Source organism: Canis lupus, chromosome 17 (assembly GCF_011100685.1).
Source record: "Canis lupus familiaris isolate Mischka breed German Shepherd chromosome 17, alternate assembly UU_Cfam_GSD_1.0, whole genome shotgun sequence".
NCBI classification, from domain to species: domain Eukaryota; kingdom Metazoa; phylum Chordata; class Mammalia; order Carnivora; family Canidae; genus Canis; species Canis lupus.
In genome coordinates, this window is record NC_049238.1 from 6878536 (window position 1) to 6894492 (window position 15957).

At 41.2% G+C, this 15957-nt stretch overlaps 1 protein-coding gene across 1 annotated transcript in view; it reads left to right on the plus strand.

Annotated features, from left to right (window-relative positions):
- The first annotated feature begins 2099 nt into the window (after positions 1–2099).
- Positions 2100–15957, plus strand: part of TAF1B (TATA-box binding protein associated factor, RNA polymerase I subunit B) — a 66682-nt gene continuing 52824 nt past the window's right edge. Inside the window, exons 1-5 of the mRNA XM_038560752.1 lie at positions 2100–2204; positions 3856–3954; positions 7033–7120; positions 9430–9527; positions 11361–11456. Of these exons, the coding sequence (XP_038416680.1) occupies positions 2187–2204; positions 3856–3954; positions 7033–7120; positions 9430–9527; positions 11361–11456 (399 nt within the window). The 5' untranslated portion in view covers positions 2100–2186. The remainder of the gene's footprint in view (positions 2205–3855; positions 3955–7032; positions 7121–9429; positions 9528–11360; positions 11457–15957) is intronic.

Below are 15957 nucleotides of genomic sequence, written 5' to 3' on the forward strand. Positions count from 1 at the left end.
CCACATCGGGCTCCAGGTGCATGGAGCCTGCTTCTCCCTCTGCCTGTGTCTCTGCCTCTCTCTCTCTCTCTCTCTCTGTGACTATCATAAAAAAAAAAAAAAAGATTTTATTTATTTTTTCATGAGAGACACAGAGAGAGAGATAGAGAGAGAGACAGAGAGACAGAGGCAGAGACAGAGGGAGAAGCAGGCTCCATGCAGGGAGCCCGATGTGGGACTCGATCCCAGGACTCCAGGATCATGCCCTGGGCCTTAAGGTCTGGAGGCTTAACCACTGAGCCACCTAGGCACCCCCAGACCAAAGTCTTAAATCAAGGTATGTCATCTATTTAAACTATTTTGCATATACATGAACATCTTACAAAGTCATTCACCCAGTCAACAAATATTTATTGATCGCATCCTGTGAGCTAAGTACTGTTCCAGGCCCTGGATATATAGCAATAAACAAAAAGACAAAGATTCCTGGTCTCATATTTTAGTTCAATGCCTAAACTCTTTAGTAGCGCATTCAGTACTGTCACTTCCTGTTCTAACATTTCAACATTTTAAAATCAGGGCTGATCTAGAAAATAAAAGGCTGGGGGATCTCTGGGTGGCTTGGCGGTTTAGTGCCTGCCTTCAGCCCAGGGCATGATCCTGGAGACCCTGATAGATTCCCACCTCGGGCCCCCTGCAGGGAGCCTGCTTCTCCCTCTGCCTGTGTCTCTGCCTCTCTCTCTCCCATGAATAAATAAAATAAAATCTTTAAAAAAAAGAAAAGAAAAGGCTTATGGTCAAGCTGTTTCTAGGACAATCCTTAATGCTGTAAAGATAGGTAAGGTTTTTCAGAAAGAGTCTCAAGTCGCACAGAGGCAAGCCTGGCAAATGACATGGGTGACACAACTGGACAGAACACTTGTCTAGTGCCATGATAAAATAATGTGACCGACTGTTGCACTGGACTGGATGGCTCTTGTAGGCAGGGACTCTGTCCTCTCATTTCCCAATAGCTGGCACAGTGCCTGGCGTAGAGTGGATGTTGAATAACTGTGAAATAAATAAATAGACAAGCAAATAAGGAGTGAGTGAATAAAGAGCCAGTGTCTTTTTTTATTTTTATTTTTTTTAAGATTTTATTTATTTAATTCACGAGAGACCCAGGCAGAGGGAGCAGCAGGCTCCCTGCAGGGAGCCCGATGTGGGACTCGATCTGGGTCTCCAGGTCACGCCCTGGGCTGCAGGCAGATGCTCAACCGCTGAGCCACCCAGGCGCCGCGAAGAGCCAGTCTCTTGATGATCTCGAAAGTCTCAGGACTTTAAATACCATCGAGGCCGAGAGCATTCCCAGTCCAGACGTCACCTGGGAGCGCTCGGCTCCCTGATCAAGCTGTCCTCTCATCCTACCTGGGCCTCCTGCTTCCTCTTCTCCCCGATTCCCACGCTGTCCCCGCGCGGCCTGGCCCTGCTCAGTCGGGCTTCACCCCTCCCAGGCGCTCAGGCCGCTCAGGCCCGAGACCCTGCGGTCATCCCTGCCTCTCTCTCCTCCCGCCCGTCGGGCATCCTCGTGGCCCTTCGAAGCCCGCATCTCCAGAATGTCCGAGCTTCCCGCGGTCTCCCGCACCTTCATCCTGCGCAAGCCCCCGCGGACCTGGCCTTCTCTCCACCTCTGCCTCTGCCCCGGTCGGACTCTTCTCCCCTCGAGCGTCGGGCTGAAAGCAGGGGCCAGACGGTGTAGACTCCTCCCCCAGCTTCCAACTACCCGGGGCAGCCAGTAGCCGAGTCTGACGGCGGGGGAAACCGAGGCCCAGGGCGCCCACACGGGGCCTGCACGGGGCCCAGCTCCGCGAGCGCGCGCCTCCCTCCCGGAGCCCACGCCGCTCCCGCGCCTGTGAAAGCCCGACGGGGCGGCGGCGTCCACGCTGGGACCCGGCGGGCTCAGCGGGAGGCGCGAGCGGCCTCCTTCCGACGTGGGCTGCAGGGCGGTCGCCGGGGCGGAGGAGAGCAGCCTGGGCTGGGGCTGCAGGGCGCGCGGGGCTTGCTCCCCGCAGCGCGCGGAGACGAACCCGCAGCCCCAGGCGCCCGGAACCCCAAGCCGCGGTCTGGGTTTCCGCCCGGCGGGCCCCTTCCGGCGCTCCCGGAAGCTGCGCTCGCTGCCCGGGTAACGGGCCCGGCCGGGGGGCGGCGGCGGCGGCACCACCACCGCTATGGACCTGGAGGAGGCGGTGAGCACGGGCCGGAGCGGGGCAGGCGGAAGGCTGCGGGGCGGGGAAAGCGCTGGCGCGGCCGGGGCGGGGCGGGGGGGGGCGCGCGCTTCGGGGACAGAGGCCGGCGTTTCGGGCCCGGTGAGCGTGGGGGTGAGGGAGGGCGGGGCGTCCACGTGGGTGTGTTTCTGGAGGAGGACGGAGTTGTGGGTTTTATGGGGTGGCCACCCACGGGCCCATCCCCTCTGGACCGGGCCACCCGCAAGTTTCCTTGGACGGCGGGGTGGGCGTGGGAGAGCCGGGTCCGACGGGCTGGCTCCTGAGTCCCCCCCCCCCCCCCCCCCAGCCACCCCGCAACTGTCCCTCGGCATCCCCGCCACCGTCCGGTGATTCCAAACTCTCCAGGGTAATTTATCCAGGTGATCAGGACGCGGGCACCGCACACTTCACCGGCCTGTTGAAATAAATTCGGGTTCGGTTTTTTTTTTTTAAGATTTTATTTATTGATTGTTGTTGAAATAAATTCGGGTTCATTTTTTTTAAAGATTTCATTCATTCATTCATTCATTCATTCATTCATTCAAGACTCACAGAGAGAGAGAGAGAGAGAGAGAGAGAGGCAGAGACACAGGCAGAGGGAGCAGCAGGCTCCCTGCAGGGAGGGGCCTGATGCGAGACTGGATCCCAGGACCCCCCGGGGTCACGCCCTGAGCCACCCACCCAGGTGCCCCTCCGCATTCCTTTTTGTTGTTGTTGACACACTGCGCCAACCACTGCTCTCTTGTGCTGCGGTAAAGGAGTATTCGGCAATTAGATCAAAGAGAAGGTCAAAGACCCATCCTTTTAGGGTCTGCCTGTGTAGGTACAGAAGCGTTAGGGTGATAGAAGGCCTTACTTGTTATAGATGCTCAATAAATGTTTGTTGGATGATGGAGGCTAACGTCCGTACGTGCTGGGTTAATGAAATTAGTGACTGTATCTCACCATTAGCCCGTGTTTGCTGTGAGTAGAGATCACGTCTGTTTTGCTCACCGCTGAATCCCCGGCCCCTAGTTAAATGCCTCGTGCGTACACAGGTGATGCTCCTTATATTGCTGGATGAATAAATCGAAACTCGGAACAACCCCAATAAAAATCTGGTTCTTTTGCTGTATGTGTTTCTAGTATCATTGAGAAAGTTCCAAATGGTTTGCAGTTTTTATTTTTAAGGTTTTGTCTTTACTTAAATCTTGTCCTCTTTTTTTTTTCTCACAGCACTTTGCAGTTTTAGTAACTCATCCTTTTTTCCCATTTTACCCCTACCACCTTTTCTTCCTCTTTTTCCCCCTTCACACACTGTGTTTTAGAAACTTTTTAAATCATTTAATTCCACTTCAAACTATTCAAAAGACTGAACTATTCTCTTTGTTTATAGTTAATCTCTCGGATACATTTTTCTTTCTTTCTCTTTGTTTATAGTTAATCTCTTGGATACATTTTTCTTTCTTCACTCCCTCCCTCCTTCCCTTCCCTTCCTCCCTCCCTCCCTCCCTTCTTTCCTTCCTTCCTTCCTTCCTTTTTTTCTTTTAATCTGTAGGTTAAAATTCCAGGGAACCCTTTAAGTAGAACTGCAGGGTTTAGGTGCAGTGTGTTGAATATGGCTTGATAGTAACAGCTTTTCTATATTCTATAGAAAGAGTTCAAGGAAAGATGTACTCAGTGTGCTGCTGTCTCCTGGGGTCTTACTGATGAAGGCAAATATTATTGCACTTCTTGCCACAACGTTACAGAAGTAAGTAATATAGATCATTTATGAGTCTGCTAATGTTTTAAAAATTGCTATTTTAGCCTGATATGTAGCCTAGTTCCCAAATAATCATTGTCACTCATGTACTGCCCAAATTCCAAGAACGTAAGTAGTCTTCAAGTGTTTACACGTGAGTTAAGGAATTAGATTTAGGATGGGTTTTTGAAAAGATGTTGGGCTGCATTTATAAATAATTTCATGATTCAGACTGTGTAATATAAGGGAAAATAATTAAAATTGTACTTATAAGGTGATGCATTTCTCTTTATTTGTTAATACCTATATAAGTTTTTATGTGTTGTGGTAGCTTAGAGGTTTGGAAGATGGAATGTTGTAAAGATTGAAGACGGGAATATTGGAAATATGCTTCATTATCATTTTATCTTTGTACAGTACTTTAGAAATTACAAAGTCTTATTCATTATTTCATTTCCTCCTCATAAACACCTGTGAGATATAGTACCATGCCAATCCATGGATGGGGCAAGTAAGGCTCAGGAGTTGAATGAGATTGCCAAAGTCACACAAGTATAAAGTGTTGAGCCAGGACGTGAACCTGAGTCTTGTGACTACAGTGCTCATTTTACCCCATCACACCTGCCTCTTACACTAGAGATTGTCATACTGTCTGATATAACCTTGGTAAATGAGGCCCCCTTCACACTGGGAGTGAGTGTTAGGTCCTGTTCTAATCACCACACATTCAGGGCAATATAACCAAAATAATCAAGGGTGTGGACAGTCAGCTATTGGACAGGTAAACATGCCAGGGCTCCACTTTGGAAAAAGATTTGCTCAAAGTCTCCAAAGCCAGGAAAGAACAAATATTACATTTACCACATAGACTTAAGAAAGGCAAATTTGAGACAGATAAAAGTAACTGTGTAGACTTCTGCTTTTGGCCAAGATGGAGTAGCAGGGACTAGATTTATTTTCCTACTTTAAATTTTTTTTTTTTTTTTTTAAATTTATTTTATGATAGTCACAGAGAGAGAGAGAGAGAGAGAGGCAGAGACACAGGCAGAGGGAGAAGCAGGCTCCATGCACCGGGAGCCCGACGTGGGATTCGATCCCGGGTCTCCAGGATCGTGCCCTGGGCCAAAGGCAGGCGCCAAACCGCTGCGCCACCCAGGGATCCCTATTTTCCTACTTTAAACAACTGAAAACTTGGGCATAATATATAAAAAAACTAAAAAAAAAAAAAAAAAAAAAAAAAAATTTCCTTTGGGGAAAGTGCCTAATATACTTTGTTTCTTATACAGAGCTTTTCTTGAAACAATCATTGTTCTTCAGTAGGCAGCTGAAGTTGTTGTGCCTGCTTCATTTAAGTTACACAGAATATTAAAAAGATGCTAGCACAGTGAAATTTTGTGGATGGTGGATATTTCATTGATTATGGTGATGGTTTTGTAAAGATGTATAGATATGTATGTATTTGTATAGATACATGAATATGCATACATATACACATTAACTCATATACTTTATTTATTTTAAAGATTTTATTTATTTATTTAAGAGAGAACATGGCTGGTGGGGGGGGGGGGTTGTGGAGAGGCAGAGGGAGAAATACTCTGCTGGTCAGGCAGCCCGATGTGGGACTCAATCCCAGGACCCTGGCACCATGACCTGTGCCGAAGGCAGATAGTTAACCGACTGAGCCACTCAGGTGCCCTTGCACTTTATTTAGTTTTTAGATTTATTTATTTTCAAGAGAGAGGGAAAGAGTGTGTGGAACACTAGTGGGGGAGGGACAGAGGGAGATTCTCAAGCAGACTCCTTACTCAGCATATTGGGGCCTGATCCCATGACCCTGAGGTCATGACTTGAGCCAAAACCAAGAGTCAGACGCTCAAGTGACTGAACCACCTAGGGGCCCCAATGCATACACTTTAAATATATGCAGTTTGATCCTCTTTGCTTTGATGCATGTAAGGCACTAGCAGTTTTACCCACGGTTGTTTTTGTAGCAGCAATGCAAATGTAAAGGTAGTGAAGGAAGATTGTGTCTAATTGGACTGTTTGCCATTAGTAGATGAAGTCAGTGTGCTATTTTTGTAGAAATTAAACTACATTAACTAATTGCCTCTTTTATTTCTGTCTTTGATAATGTTCCTATTTGATTCTAAATGATAAAATCTACTGCAGTCATTTTAACTTGAAAGATCTTAATACTACTGGACTACCGAGTTCTACATTTGAAAGAGAACCTGTATAGAGTAACTTGTCAAGAAAGAAGCATTCTTTTCTTTTTTGTGAAATTAACTTATTTATTTTAGAGAGAGGGAGAGAGTACAAGCAGGGGGAGGGGGCAGAGGGAGAGAATCTCCACTCCAGCAGACTCCTGGCTGAGCACAGCGCCCGATGTGGAGCTTGATCTCATGACCCCGAGATTGTTTGTTTCCTTGCTATTGAGTTTAATAAGTTCTTTATAGATCTTGGATACTAGCCCAAGACTTAATTCTTTTATATTTTGGTTATGAGAGAGGCAGAATCTTAGGCAGCAGCCCTTGAGAGCACTTGGAGTTGAAGACTATGGGATGAGTTATAGTCCCTATTCAGTCATTCTAAAATTGTGTAGGTTTGGTTAAAAATAAAAAGTAGTACTTTTATAATTTCAGAAATGAAAACTATATTATTCAAATACATAGAAAAGCAGGATAAAATGAATCTGTATGTAACATAGGCATTGCTGGTTACAAAAAATACAGTTCTCTTAATTCCAGAGTGTGGTTGGATGGTGGAAAAATGGAAAAAATTTGATTTTAACTTCAGGTTTTATTTTAAAGTGATTTAAAATAAAAGAGTGAGTAAAAAAAAAAGAGTGAGTGAGTAAATAAATAAATAAATAAGTATTCATTTATCAGACTTTTATTTAGTGTTTACTGTGTTCCAGGTACTGTTTTGAGTAGTGAAAAATTTTGAATGAAAAAGCAAAGTAAAGGTTAACCAGAATGTTACTGTCCTTGGTCCTGCAGTTTGGTTCATTATGCTTCCAAGAGCGTGCTTGGAAATTTATTTAGGGAGATGTAAAACTACTTTTTAATGGTTTGTTTCCTGCAGCGATCTAAGGAAGTTATAAACACTGGGGATATTCCTAATACTAAAATACAAGCCATCAACCGGGGACTTAAAAGAAAAAGAAAATTTGGTAAGCCCTTTCTTTATACGTGCTTAGGGATATGCAATGGAATTTTATTTTATTTTTAAAAAATATTTATTTATTCATGAGACAAACACACACACACACACACACACACACACACACACACAGAGGCAGAGACATAGGCAGAGGGAGGAGCAGGCTCCATGCAGGAAGCTTGGTGTGGGACTCGATCCTGGGACTCCGGGATCATGCCCTGAGCCAAAGGCAGATGCTCAACAGCTGAGCCACCCAGGTGTCCCGTAGAATTTTAAATAGATTGTCAAGAAGTTGCCAAATTTGTAAACAGGTCATCCAAAGTGGAATTAAAATGAGTAATTGTTGATGGTAAAATTGGAAGTAAATGTCTTTAAGCATATCCTGTTTTTATCCTGATTATGGTTGTGAGTTGCTTTTCCAGTGGAGCAACTATTATGCAAAAAATGATAATGGAGTGTATTCCTTCTTATCTGTTGACATATGTTTCTCTGTTCTGTGTCATCTATTAAGAATATGATTTTCTGTGCTTCTAAGAGAGATGCTTTCTAAAATGATTTGAGTATGGAATTGTCAAGTTAGACAAGTTCAACATGATGTTCAACTTATAGAAATCCACTTCTCACATTGAATTTTGAATACACTCTATTAAAATAGGAAAATTATTTTCCTTAAAATAATCTCAACATGGGTGTGCTTTTTAAAGGTAATCGACTTCATTAATCCAGTGAGTACATAGAATGACCATTATAGAGAAGAATCTGAGGTAAAGTCTAACTGATGCTTTTTGTTTCTGTAACTATCTAGGGCCAGATTCTCCAGTATGGAACCAGGCTAATGAGGGTGGTGGATTCTTGTAGAGGAGGTAGCTTTCAGTTTGCACACACATGAAACCTAGATATATAAGTGTTAGTGAAATATCTATGTGAAATACACTGGTATTCTTAATAGAATAGCAGAGAGAATGCCTGAATGTTTATTATTTCTGTTTAACCTTTTAATAGTGACTATTTTTATTAGGCTGGTTAATTTTTAATTAAATTTTATTAGAGTATAACTTGATTAATTTGGATTTGACTTAATTAAAATGTATAGTTTCAACTTTAATTGCTGCAGGAAATTTAGATGCTTCAAATTAGCTATCAACTGGCTTAGATTCAACTTACTTGACCCTGCATAGTTTCTTATCTTTAAAATGAGGATGGTAATACGATTTGTTATGTAAAACAAAAACTCAGAATTTATAATACAACTTTACCAGTTTGTAAGAGTAGTGTTCTGGAAGAAGAGTGCACAGGTATACAGTTTGAGAAGTTTAAACTTCCTCACATTCAGAATGCATCAAAATTAGAGGTTTCCTCTTTCACTCATATACAACCCAAGAAATTGAGGTAGTCACAGGGTAGGGAAGAAGAGTCCTATGACATTCTGCAGTGGAGAGGGGATCTTGGAGTCCTAGTAATAGACTTCATAAGCTACGTGCTAAAGGTGTCGATAGTATGTTTTTCAAAGAGTTGTAACATTTATCCAGCAGGGAGGGGTACTACATTAGGGTCTTAACAGATTTTAATATTTTTCTTTAACTTGTAGTTCTCTTTAAACATGTAGCTCTGTCTGGTGGTGGCATATTTCTTCACAATCTCATATGGTTTTATTGCAGATTAAAGAAAATAACTTATTTAAAATACCTAGTACATACTTGATGCCTAGGCAGGTCCCAGTAAGTATTAGTTTCCTGCTCCCAATATCTCCCTCTATACTGGAACTGTTTCCAGAAAAGCAGAGTGCCATCAAATAGTTTATTTTGTCTGAATGTTCTTATTGCCCTTTCTTGTACTCTTGGACCATCACATCTTGGTTTTTGTTCATTCATTATCCAAATACTCATTGTTTCCTTTCTTTGTGAGTTGGAACAGAGGAGGAGAGAAGCAAAGGCTGAGTGTTGAGCATGCTTTCCTTCAGGATTCTGCTGGGTATTATCCAGTACGATATACTTCATCGTTGAGTACACACTTTTAAAGCTTATTTAATTTTTTAACATGGTGACTATTCATTTTTCTACCTTGTAATTACATTAATATTTTAGAAAAATTGTAGATAATTTAAAATATTTAAAATCTGAAAAATTCTAAAAATGGAGTTTAGCTTCAGCATTTGTGTACATATTTGCTGGATTGGAGCCAAGAGAGTGTAAGGATGGAAACCCTCTTCAGGAATACAAAACAATCCTAGCTGTAATGTGTAAAGCACGGTTGTAACTATGTAGTAGCATATTAATAAATAGGAGTACAAATGTCTGAAACATGTTATTTGTTATTTAGAGAAAGGCTGGGATTGGTATGTGTGTGAAGGTTTTCAGCAGATACTTTATCAACAAGCAGAAGCCTTAAAGACCCTTGGAGTAGGCCCAGAATTAAAGGTAAGTCCATTTGTGCCTAGGTATTAGCTTTATGTTTTGTTTGAAGAACAGTAAGATTTAGAATGAAACTAAGGAGAAAAGTATGGTTATCAGTAATGACGCTAGGGCTACTGGAAAAATCTTTTCCTTTTTTTGTGTTTTGGCTTTAATTCTTTTTTAAGATCACTGATTCCCAAAGTGTGTTCTACAGGATATAAATAAGCAATACAACCAAAAGAAAATAAAAAACGTTTTACTCTTTAGAAATTTAGGAAACAATGGGTTAAATAAAGTAAAACAAATAAATTTGCAGCCTTTTTGGTGTCTTTTGTGTGTTAATGTGCTTGTTTGATTGCTCAGGGTATAGTGTGCAGTATTCACAGTTTGAGAACAAAATCCTGTAGTGTGTGTATATAATGTAGCATCTATTAGGACTTGAGTTCTAGAATGTACTTCAGGGAGTGATACATTAAACCACTGGTTCTCAACCTTGAATGTGTATCAGAATCACCTGGAAGGCTGGTTAAACCACAGATTACTGAACCTCATTCTAGAGTTTCTGATTCAATAGGTCTGGAGTAGGGCCCAAGAATTTGCATTTCTAACAAGTTCCCAGCTGACACTGATGCTGCTGGTCCAGAGTACACATTTGGACTTTGCTGCCCCTCTAGAGTAGCACAGTATCTCTGCTATTGTGTGAATTTCATGTTTTTTCATCCGGTTGAAACCATTTCAGGAATTCTTTAAAAAGCTAGTTATTTAGCAGCAAGTGGTCATCATACACTTGCTTCATGCCCATTATTGGAAACCAGGCTCTAAGAGATCCAGCCTAGTTGGAGAGAGGGGTTTTTTTAATGTATACCTGGAATGAGTAAACATGAAATGATAGAACAATGTGCTCATAAGTGACATTAAGGGGAAAGAGAAGGCAGAAAGATCAATTGGCACTGAAGTGACCAAGGAAAGATTTGTAAAGGAGCCTTTGCTGTTCAAATCAGTGTTTGGGGCAAGATCAATGCATGGCCTAAAAGGACTCTGGGCCTACCCTGAGAAGTATTATAGGAATTAAAAATACAAAACATGAGACCAGATGGCACCCATGGTGGTAGTCTGGGGGTTTGTGAATCTGGTTTGTTTCAAGTCATCCTATGTTATAAATGCTTTTTAATTTATAATTTCGTATGGTTATACCAAATAATTACAGTAGGTTTACTCCTGTATAGTTTTCTACATACTTCATCAGGGTTAATCCTGAAAATGGTTTGTCTAAAATTAGCCAATGAATATAACTGTTTAGACCTGACCATTCCAATAGCACAGGAATGGCATTACGCTAAGAACACAGGCTCAGGAATCAAAACTGGCTTCAAATCTTATTCATGGATTTTCTACTTATTGGCTGGGTCATTGTGGCCAATTTACTCAGTTTCTTTGGTGGTAAAAAGGAGATAGTAGCTCTCTTGCAGTATTGTATTAGAACTAATGGATGCCTCTTACCTAGGAGGTGATGAATAAATAGAAAAGTTGTTTTGTTATCTTATTTTACTTCCACTTGGACCTAGTAGCAGCTTTGCCTCTAACTAGATGTGTAGTTACAGATAAGTTACTTTCTTTCTCTCATTTTCAATATACTAAATGTGCAAAAGGAAGGGAAGAATGAAGAATTTATTCACTAAGAATTTATTCACTATTTCGCATATACCTGATTTTGTAATGATAATTCTTTTTCAGAAAAGTAGGTAAGAAAGCTAAGAATACATTTAGATAGAGGGCAATATATAAAATACAGGTGGTATAGATTTATCAGTGTATTTGTCATAACCTGAATCACCACTCTTGTCCCTTCTACCTTAGAATGAAGTTTTACATAATTTTTGGAAGCGCTACCTTCAGAAGAGCAAGCAGGCGTATTGTAAAAACCCAGTTTATACCAGTAAAAGAAAAGCTACGGTAAGTCACAAGTCTGAGAAGCAGGATGAAAAGATATTCCTAGTGTGAGATAGAGATGAAGACAAGTTCATCTTCATCTGGATTTATGATGCTTGTCAGAATTATCAATGAAGAGGTTTCTCTCATAGTCTAGAAGGACAGGGTTATTGATCTAGACATTGGAACTAATTTTGACTTTTTTTTTTTTTTTTCTAATTTTGACTTCTAATTCGACTAGTTGAAACAAAGAAATTTGTAGTTAACTTCTAAGTAGAAACTTAAGGAATTTCTATTGTAGTATTAAAATGTTTTGTTTTTGCATGTTTTTCCTTTTGCTTGGAATATCCACTACCTCATATTTCATGATTCAGCTTGTTCTCTCTACTCAGCGGTCTTTATGTGAAGAAAAATAAGTCTGGCTGGTTCATCACCCCCTCCCACATCCTCCAAAGCATTTATATTTTTAGTTTGCTTTTAACTACTTTATGAGTATATCATAGGAAGTTTTATTTGGGGGTAGGAGAGGATTCCACTGGTGAAAAAGGCAAGTTTGATAAACTAATATGATCTTGGGGTGCCTAGCCGGCTCAGTTGGTTAAGCATCTGCCTTCAGCTCACATCATGATCCTGGGGGACTGGGATTGAGCCCCATGTCAGGCTCCCTGCCCAGTGGGGAATCTGCTTGTCCTTCTCCCTCCGCCCCTCCTCCCCCTCTTGCACTCACACTCTCTTTCTCTCAAATAAGTAAATAAAATCTTTATTAAAAATTCTGATCTTTAGAATTACATAGTTAAGGTATTGGTTGGTTATATTTTTATACTGGGGGTTTGCCTAGCACATAGAAAATTTGAATCAGAACCTGGAATTCTCTTTGACATTTTAACATTTTTAGGTTAAGATATTTAAAAAGATTTTGTTAACTCGAATAAACATCTGTCTAAGGTAATATTAGTATCACTAAAATCTTCTCTTTTTTTTAAAGATTTTACTATGCTAGAGAGACTACACAAGAGAGCGCAAACATGAGCAGATGTAGGGACCTGGGGAGGAGGGCAGAGGGAGAGGAGAAGCAGACTCCTCGCTGAGCTCTGAGCCTGATGCAGAACTCGATCCCATGACCTGAGTCAAAGGCAGATGCCTAACTGAGCCACCCCCACACTAAAATCTTCTTGAGGAATAAATAAGCACTAAGCAAAATTTTAACCTGATAAACAAATTGTTAATATAATTTTTATCGAAGAGTATAGCTACTTTGAATATATTCTCTTTTGAAAGGATAAAGGAGCACGTACTTTAAGTTAGAAGCTTAGTCTTCAGTATGGTACTGGCACTAAAATGGACACAGATCAATGGAACAGAATAGAGAACCCAGAAATGGACTCTCAGTTCTATGGTCAACTAATCTTTGACAAAGCAGGAAAGAATATCCAATGGAAAAAAGTCTCTTCAACAAATGATATTGGGAAAATTGGACAGTCACATGCAGAAGAATGAAACTGGACCATTTTCTTACACCATACATAAAAGATTCAAGATGGATGAAAGGGCTAAATGAGAGACAGGACTCCATCAAAATCCTAGAGGAGAACACAGGCAGCAGCCTCTGTGATCTCAGCTGCAGCAACTTCTTGCTAGATACCTCTCTAAAGGCAAGGGAAACAAAGGCAAAAATGAATTATTCGGACTTTATCAATATAAAAAGCTTTTGCACAGCAAAGGAAACAGTCGACAAAACTAAAAGGACAACTGACAGAATGGGAGAAGATATTTGCAAATGTCTTTTCAGATTAAGGGCTGGTATCCAAAATCTTGAGAACTTAATCAAACTCAACACCCAGAGAACAAATAATCCAATCAAGAAATGGGCAAAAGATATGAACAAAATATTTCTTTAAAGAAGACATACGAATGGCCATAGGCACATGAAAAAATGCTCAACATCACTCATCATCAGGGAAATACAAATCAAAACCACAATGAGATACCACCTCACCCCAGTCAGAATGGCTAAAATTAATAAGCCAGGAAACAACAGTTGCTGGCAAGGATTCAGAGAAAGGGGAGCTCTTTTAGATTGTTGGTGGGAATGCAAGCTAGTACAGCCACTCTGGAAAGCAGTATGGAGGTTCCTCAAAAAGTTGAAAATAGAGCTATCCTATGACCTAACAGTTGCACTACTAGGGATTCACCCCAAAGATACAAATGTAGCAATCTGAAGGAGCACCTTCACCCCAATGTTTATAGAAACAGTGTCCACAATAGCCAAACTATGGAAAGTCTATATGTCCATCAACAGATGAATGGATAAAGAAGTTGTGGGGTGTGTGTGTGTGTGTGTGTGTGTGTATATATATATATATATATATATATATATATATATATATAATGGAATATATTCCATTATATAATGGAATATATATATATAATGGAATATTACTCAGCCAGCAAAAAGGAGAAATCTTGCCATTTGCAATGACATGGATGGAACTAGAGGATATTATGCTAAGTGGAATAAGCCAATCAGAGAAAGACAATTATTATATGATCTCACTCATATGTGGAATTTAAGAAAAAGGATCACAGGGAATGAAGGAAAAAATAAAATAAGATGAAATAAATCAGAAGGAGACAAACCATGAGACTCTTAACTCTAGGAAACAAACTGAGTGTTGCTGGAGGAGAGGAGGGGAAGGATGGGGTAACTGGGAATGGGCATTAAGGAGGGCACTTGATATAATGAGCACTGAGTGTTACATGCAGCTGATGAATCACTAATATCAGTGCTATTTCATGGGGAGTGATCAGGGAAAGTCTCCTCTCCCTGATGAGGAATCTTAGGTGCGAATAAGCCATGAGGCTATCCAGGGGAAGAAATGCAGAATTTCAGGCCTCACCCAGACCTACTGAATCAGAGTCTGCATTTTAACACAGTTCCTAGGTGCTTCTTATGCACACTAAAGTTTGAGAAGCCCTCTTCCAGATAAGACATGGTGGTGGCTGGGGCCATGTAGTAGCAATGGAAACGATAAGCGCTAAGATTCTAGATAAACTTTGGATTGAGTCATCATTATTTCCTGATGGATTGGATGTAGGATGTGAGAGAAAATGAGGAGTTATCAAGGATGACTTAAATTTGGGACCCGACGCAACAGGTGGAGCAGGAAGATGTATAGTTTGGTTTTGGACACATTAAGTTTGAGATAGCTGTTATACACCTAAGAGGAAATTGTAAGTACTCAGATTTACAACTCTTCAATTCAGGAAAGAGGACTGTTGGAGATCCAGATTTGGATGTTGTCAGTCTACATTATAATCCTCAAATCTTAAATGCCATTGTTCGGAAGATGTGCCCCAAGAAAGAAAATAATGCTGCAAATCAAACTGTGACATACCATTGGTTGTAAGATACACCCTGATGTCAGGGCTACTAAAATATGGGGAGAGGCAGTGTACTTTAGAGTTGAAAACAATGTAGTAAGTAGTATTTAAAACCACAATACCAGGTGACATTAACAAGGAGTGAAGACAGAAGGGGACCAAGGACTGAGTTCTGGGCCACTCTAGGGTAAAGATATCTGGGATAAAAGCAGAACCAGCAAAGAAGTCTGAGGAGCAACTGGTAAATTAGGAGGAAGCCTAGAGAGTGAGGAGGGGGTGTTCTGGAATTCAAGGAACAAAGTATTTCAAGAAGAGGGGAGTGATCAACCGAGAAATACAGCTTCCCAGTCAGGAAGGGAAAGGGCTAAAAATGGATGAGTGGAGCAGTGGGGCTGCAAGTTTGATTAGAATGAGGTATAAGATAGGCTGAGAAGGGAGAAATTGGAGATGGCGAGTCTGGATAACTCTTCCAAGGCATTTTTCTGCGAAGAAATACACAGAAATTATTTTGTAGCTGGAGTCAAGGACATTTTTTTAAGTGAGATAAATGATAGCATATTTGTGTACTTGATAGAAATGATATAGGAAAGAAGAAATTCTCAATAGAGAGAATAGAAATGAGGGATAATCTTTGAGTAGAAAGGGTGGCATTAGGTGCAGAGGGATAAACTGGCTATTTATTTATTATATATTTTAAAAGATTTTATTGATTTACTTATGAGAGGCAGAGACATAGGCAGGGCAGGCTGCCTGCGGGGAGCTTGATGCGGGACTCATGATCCCAAGACCCCAGGATCACATCTTGAGCCGAAGGCAGAAGCTCAACCACTGAGCCACCCAGGTGTTCCGAAACTGGCTTTTTAGATGGGAGCTTGGATAGTCAACCAGAAGAATCAGAGAGTAGAGTATGTGGTCAAATTCCTGGCAGATGGTTGGTTACATAAGCTTGTAGACATTTTCTTCTGTGATTGCTTCAGTTTTCTCATTGAGTCCATGCTTATTTGCCAGTCTTATGGCATACCTTGTCTTATATGCTTACCTGTAGAGAGAGGATCTTTTCCCTGATTTTTTTTTTCCTTATTCTGTTGTGAGTTTCCTTAACATGAGTTTTACTTCCTGTTGATAAGATTGAGTCTTTTGGTCC